Source organism: Vulpes vulpes, chromosome X (assembly GCF_048418805.1).
Source record: "Vulpes vulpes isolate BD-2025 chromosome X, VulVul3, whole genome shotgun sequence".
Classification (NCBI taxonomy): Eukaryota; Metazoa; Chordata; class Mammalia; order Carnivora; family Canidae; genus Vulpes; species Vulpes vulpes.
In genome coordinates, this window is record NC_132796.1 from 72011661 (window position 1) to 72018748 (window position 7088).

The following is a 7088-nucleotide window of genomic DNA, read 5'->3' on the forward strand; positions in this document are numbered from 1 at the left end:
GCCTAGATCAGCAGGAAGATTGGTTTCATTTACTCATCTCCCATTTCTGTAACTCACCATTGAGGCCTTTTGGTAAATTTTTGTTAAAGTATACCAAATATACAACGAATTCTACAAATCTTAAGTGTTCATCTCAGTAAATATTCATAAAATGAGCAAGAAACAAAAAATTAACCTCATAGTGGAAGCTTCCTCCATCCCCCTATCTAGCCAATAACACATCCCAAGGGTAACCACTATTCAGATTTCTAACACCATAGATTAATTTTTTGTGTGTTCTTTAAACTTTATGTAAGTACAATCACATGGTATATATTCTTTTGTATGTTTTTTTGCTAACATAGTCTGTGAGGTTAATCCATATTGTTGCATGTATGATATTCATTGCCATTTATGAATATAAATCCCATTTATGAATATATTGTATCTTATTTATTTATTCTATTATTGATGGATATTTGGAATATTTCCAGTTTGGGGCTATTATGAATAGTGCTACTATAAACATCCTTATATGTGTCTTTTGGTAAACATATGCATGCATTGCTGTTGTGTGTAAGGTCATCAGTTGTGCATATTTTTGGACTGAAGACAAAATTAAGATTTGGGGCCTGGAGTGTAGCAAACTAAGCAAGGTAAATGCTGCCTTGTGTGGGTCTATCTGGAAAGCCAGGTGATCTTGCCCAAGAGACAGATTTGTTTATCTCTGTGTCCTATTGACCTTAACAGTTGGCACTGCAGCTAAAATGTGTTTTGTCTTAAATCTTATCCTCAGAAATAACCAGTGGTGTCATTTTGACAAAAGTCACCGCAAAAAAACTCCCTAAACACATGAAATCATGTACAAATATTTTTAAAAATCTAGTATTTCCAAGACACATGAGTGGAGACAAATAAATATTTGAAATTTCCCTTTCATGCCTTATTTCATGAAATCTGCTTTTTCCTGGATCCAAGAGACATGATGGATATTAGTGGCTGAGCAGAGAGGGAGTGAAGAGATGAGCTATTTATTGCTTCCTGTATTCTGGAAGAAGAAAAAAAGTATAAATAGTTGCTTCATGAGAAGATAAATTTTTTCTCTGAAAATTAGAGAAAGACAAATCTTAACACAATGGAAATGTATTTTCTTCTGGCTTTTAAGAGTGGCAAATAAAAAATAGATGACAGGTCTGATGCACTAGGGGAAGGGAGAGAAGTGGACACACTCTTGAATCACTGATGGTGGAAGGGGAACTTGGGTAGAAGGGGATCATAGCTCATTGGTGATGTGTATTTCAGGTTACCAAGAATTGTGAAGAGGTGGTCTTTTTGGTGTTTCCATCAGCTCCCTGTCTAACTTAGAGAGATGTGTTCGTAGCTGAGTGAGGAAGGAAGAAGATTTTCTGGTTGTGCTCAGGTTGGTGTGAGAATGAACATTATCTGGGGAATCTTGGGGTCAGGGTGGGGTTTGAGGCAGAGACCTGAAGGGGTAGAGTCGGGTTTCCCTACACCCCCAGGTTACCCACTAGTTCATTTTAGTTCTCTAGATGATGGACGGGGTCATGGGGAGAGTTGATGCTGGAATAGAAGAGTGAAAGGTGAGAATTGGGAGCACCTGGGTGGTTCAGTGGTTGAGAGTCTGCCTTTGGCTCAGGTCATGATCCTGGGGTCCTGGAATCGAGTCCCACAGTAGGCTCCCAACAGGGAGCCTGCATCTCCCTCTGCCTGTGTCTCTGCCTCTCTGTGTGTGTCTTTCATGAATAAATAAACAAAATCTTAAAAAAAGAAAAGTGAGAATCATTTGACAGAGTCCTGAATCCATAAAAGCTAAGAATTGTGGTTTACCACCTAGAACTAAATCTTCACCAACCGCTATCTTTTGGTTTCCTTGTTTGTCTGTAGAGGGCGGCACATCTCAAGGGAAAGAAATAGAAAAAGGATATGAAACAGTAAAAACTAAAGTATTTCTTCAAGGAAATCTGGAGTTTGAACTGCCACAGGGGGATGGTAGAGGCAAACTTGCAACCAGAGCCCATTCCTCAACCCAACCCTGTCTGTCTTCAAAAAAAAAAAAAAAAAAAGCAATGCTTAATCTCAATCCTTTTTAGCTCTGATAGAAGCAGCAACAAAATCAATGGGGCAACAATGAGGGGAAGGTGGGCATATGAAGGGAGATAAATGAGGTCAAGAGAGAGGCTGGAGGGCAAGGAAATGGAAAAAGTAAGCATTTGGGGGTGGGAGTGGGGTGGGGTGATAAAAGTGTTTGGAACACAGGGTGGAGGGTGTGCCTGGGATCTAAATAGGAGACATTTGAAAACTAGATTTCTCACTCTAGGGAGAGGGCACTTATGTGCCAGTACATCTACCGATCCCCATTCTCTCTTGCTTAACTGTAGACATAAATTTAGGCAAGGAAGGAAGGAAATTGCTCTATAGAGTGTGATATCCTGGAGATAACCAGTGGAGGGTAGAGATATCCAAGTCAGGATACAAGGTCCAGAGGTAACTCAGAATCTTCCTCTCCCAGCCTTTGGTCTCCTTCCTTCTTACTTTGGTGCTGGAAAAGTCCAGTGTTGTACCTCTGAGGAAACAGGGGAAATGAGTATAGAGGAAGCAGAGGGAATGAATATAAAGGAGGAAAAAATCAAAGAAGAAACATTTGAAAATTTAGACCCTTGGTGAGGAAAGAAAGGTATTGATATCCTTGTATTCTGAGTGTTGACATATCCATCTGAGGAAACTCAGATAAAATATCTATGTACTTGCATTGCCCTATTGGATAGCAGCACAATTTGTGTCTAGGAAACGAACGTCCAGCAATCACCACAATTAGATAGCATTTGCAAGAGGGTGAACTTCTGTGATTTGCATACGTTGGATGTGCTCAAGTAGGTGATTTAGTGAAAACAGATCTGGAGGTCAGGGGTAGAATTTACTGAAGTGCTTACTCACTAATTAGAGAAGGGTGCAACCACACTAAAAGATGAGCAGAGCAGGGAACATCACGCAAGATAAAGACAATTAAGGATCTAGGAAAAGATAAGTCCGGGGTATCAGGCTGAATGAACCATGCCTAGTAAGAACATGGGGCCTCCCAGGAGGACACTGTATGAATAAAAGAGAATCAACCTTTCCCCAACTAAAATTACCTGTTTTTTGGTGATGCTGAAGATATAACAACTTTCAGCTGTATTCTTGACCTCTCCAGGCATCCTTTCATTCAGGGAAAAATGTGGTTTGCTCAGCTCAAGGATGCTGGGTTTTCATTTAGCCACGATATCAATAGTCATTTGGCCAGCCTCTCCATTGTTGGAAACACGATCCTCACTCCCCACCCTGCTATTAAGGAGAAGGCTTTATGTGCTCTGGATAACTTGAATGCAAGTGTTGAAAATCAGGGCCAGATTAAGATGTACGTCAATGAAGTGTGTCGGGAGACTGTGTCACATTGCTGCAACTCATTTCTGCAGCAGGCCGGATTAAATTTGTTAATAAGCATGACAGTTATTAATAACATGCTTGCCAAGTCCGTTTCAGACGTGAAGTTTCCTTTGATATCAGAGGGAAGTGAATGTGCTGAGGTTCAGGTTTTGAAGCTGTTGATAGGTTTGTCTGAAAAGCCTGTCTTGGCAGGGGAATTGCTGGGGGCCCAAATGCTGCTCTCCTTCACGTCCCTCTTTATCAGGAACGCCAACAGACAGGTTCTCCCCCAAACCCTGGCCTCTTAAGTGGCCACCTCGAACAGAATGGAACCGAATCCACCCAAAACCCTTCTGGTGAACACACACTCGTGTCGTTCTCATGCAGAGAATCTGCAGTGGATGCCATCGGAGATCCAGCCTTAGCCAATCACCACATCACGGGGTGAAAGTTACACTTGCTAAATCGAGGACCACACTCTTAGGGGCCAGGCAAGGGTTCTCACAGAGCTTTGAGTGACTCCTTGGTTTTGCAGTCAGTCTGCAGGCAACGTGCATTGTCAATGACTCCCTTGCGGCCTTCCTCGTGTGGCAAAGGGATCCTTTCAGCTGCCAGCTGTGGCTACAGAACATCATATTAGAGCATCGCGAGGGATGCCTTGCCTGTGCTGGTCTCCCTGTCTAAGCTGGACCATTTGGGGGAGACCAGACACATATCGGGCTCGTGCTGAAAATGCATCTGTTGCTGCTTAGGTTGAATTCTTTTTCCTTTACTCCTCCTTTGCGAGGTGATGGATGGTGAACCCGTTGATCCAAAAAGTACACTGCCTTTCTCTGTGCTGTACTGACTTAACTTCACCCACCCAAGCCTATGTTTGTATGTTATCATCAATAAAGTTGTGTGCTTTGATTGACAAAAGCAAGACATGGAACTTGTCCTTGAGTTTACAGTCTACATGCAGAGGAAGACAAAAATATGCAACCAATGCGACCTAAGTAGGGTGCTTGCTCCCTGACAGGTGCATACTTCTCAGTGCTCCTAGGAGGCAGGGGGAGAGGCTGGCTGCATGGCTCAATATAAGCCTCAAGAAGGGGCTGGGGGCTGGGGGCGGAAGCAAGGGAGCAGAGGTGGGCTGTGTGGAATTAGGACTCAAGGAGACAGCACCTGTGAAGCAGGTGACTCAGAGTCTGGCACCTGGAGCAGAGCAATCCCTCGATGAAGATGCCTTTCCTTAACTGCCAGCCTAGACAGAAGGTCAGTATCCTTGGGGTTTGTCTGCACAGCCTTGGGGACCACTCGGCAACGCACCTCTGTGCATTTAATGCACAAGAATGGCAATGACGGTTGTCCCTTGCTGTGTGGTATAGTTCTCTCTGTCCTGCGAAGCAGCTGTTAAACCTACCTCCAGGCCCACTCCCTTCCTTGGGACCCCAAGCCCAAACCCCTGGCAGAGTGAGAAGGGTTGGCCCCGCTTCCTTTGGGGAAGCCTCCTTTCTGGCCTCTCCCCGGTACCTTTAGTGACATCCAAGAAGGGGCCAGTGAAGCACCCCCCTCCCCACGAACTCCCCATCAGGGTGGTAAGGCAGACGCTGGGGTTCCTGGCAGGGCTATGGCTGGTCCATCGGGAGACAGCTCTGCCCCTCCCCCCATCCAAGTTCCTGACACCACTTGGAGGAAAGGAGGAACCCAGCCCTGTGTACAGAACCACTCTGTGGATCCGGACGACTCATGCTGCCACCCCTCCCAGCACTGCCAGACCCCTCCTGGCAACCCTTGGCCCCTGCGTCACCAAAGCCAGGTTCCCTTCCCTTAGGCAGTGCTGTCTCTGTGCCTATTGCCCTCTCCTTGTCTCGCGGGGATGCTGCTCTGAGCCCTGTGCCCTGGGCATCAGCACTGTATGTGTGCTCTGCCCTCTGACTGCTCTCCTCCACACAGACCATAGTCTTATTTTTTCCTCCATTCTCCTAGAGTTTGGGTTGCGGGTAGATCACAACTCTTCAGCTTGTACCCATCTGCCCCGCACTTTGGGCTGACTAGCAAGTGTGGGTGGTTGTCTGCCAGCTCCCAGGACCATCTCTGGGGAGTCTTCTAACCTGCGGTGGGGACACTGCCTCTTCCCAGGCACTGGCACCTTAGATGGCCAGCATGTGACTTGTGGTTGCTGTGACGCCACACCCCCAGCAGGACGCGCGGGCGCGCGCGCGCGCGCGCGCACACACACACACACACACACACACACACACACACGCTGGGTGCCACCCTCCCTGGGCTTCCTCTGCTGACTGCTGGATCCTGTCATGTTTGCTAAGAGTTGCTAATGCGACCACCCCTTTCTCCCAAGCCAGCCTCAGGTAGACTGGGCAATGTTTCCAGTCAGTTTGCTCTGCAGGCAGCTCCCACACTCACTTGTCCCAGCGGAGCATGCTTTTGGTCTTTGCTGTCTTCAGCGACAGACACCTCTTTAACCTCAGCAGGAAGGCAGGAGATTTTCTACTTCCTCCTGGCTGGGGGTCCCAAATTAACAGGCACTTCCCTGCTCCTCTGTGCTCTGCCAAATCTCCATTTGAGTGCTGGCACAGTTGTCCTCCATCTCCAAGGCAGGCACTTGGCACTTTTAGGCCACAGCTGACTTCTAACCCAGGGAGGGCCTTGGAGACTTTCTGCTCATCTCCTGAGCAACTGTCTGTTACAGGCAAGCCTTGGCATCCAAGGGTCTCCAGGGTGTGGTCTTGGCCCAAGGCAAGAGCCTCCTGTGCATCTGTTGGCCCTGCCCTCCCCCAAACACTCCCCTGTATGGTAGCTCAGGCCCCCGGTCTGCCCTTTATCCCTTGGTTGGTTGCTGTGCCAGGGCAGGAGCCCTAGGGCCAGTGGAAGGGATTCGGGAGCAGGCCTGCCAGTCAGGGCCTGATTAAGACATTGAGAGGCTATCAGCACCAGGAAGACCATGGTGCCCCCTCCCATACCTAATTCAAAATGAAACAGCATGGGACCACCAAGCACCAAACTTGCCTACCTGCCTGCTGCAACTAATAGATTCTTTCTGGGCTTCTCCATGGTAAACACTTGACAAGGTCATCAAAGCTGCAGCTGTCACACTGTGTGGGGAAGTGCCCTGCCTTGATGGGGCCCACCCCAGCCTAGTCTCTTGGGTCACTCTGAGGGGGCCTAGTTCCCACAGACTGCCTACCAGCTCCAGAAAAGACCTGGTTTTGCTTCTTTTCATCTCCTGATGACATCTACATTTGGTGCCTGTAAGTACTGGCTGCACACTAACTCCCAGTGCCTCCCCAGCTTGCCACCTCTCCTGGGGATTTTGTGATTTAACCCCCACACTCACCTGGCCCCCAATAAGTGCACACACAGGAGGTTGCAGACATCCAGCTTCCCACCGCATACATCCAGTCTCAAACTTTGCCTCCTCGCCCGGTTTCAACCACCATCCCCTCACTTTGATGTGTGCCACCCACAGATAGGCACAGCCCTCACCAAACCTATGTCTAAGCCACCACAGCACCATTCGGCTTAGAGTTTGACCACTGTGGCCATGACTGGCCCCAGGATCCCTTCTGGGGGCTCCCTTGGTCTAGGATTTAGATGGGTGCCTCACTATAGTCCAGCACAGTCCTGCAGAGGATTGGCCAATCAATCCCTTGTCTGCCACTCATGCTGCATGCATCACCCCACCC

At 47.7% G+C, this 7088-nt stretch overlaps 1 protein-coding gene across 1 annotated transcript; it reads left to right on the top strand.

Moving 5' to 3' along the window:
* Positions 1-3128: 3128 nt before the first annotated feature.
* Positions 3129-4324, top strand: LOC112925770 (protein ARMCX6-like; the record flags this gene model as incomplete). The annotated part of the gene is made up of 1 exon (XM_026006609.2): positions 3129-4324. A coding segment is annotated over one exon (582 nt), but the record flags the coding sequence as incomplete, so codon positions are not given.
* Positions 4325-7088: the final 2764 nt, after the last annotated feature.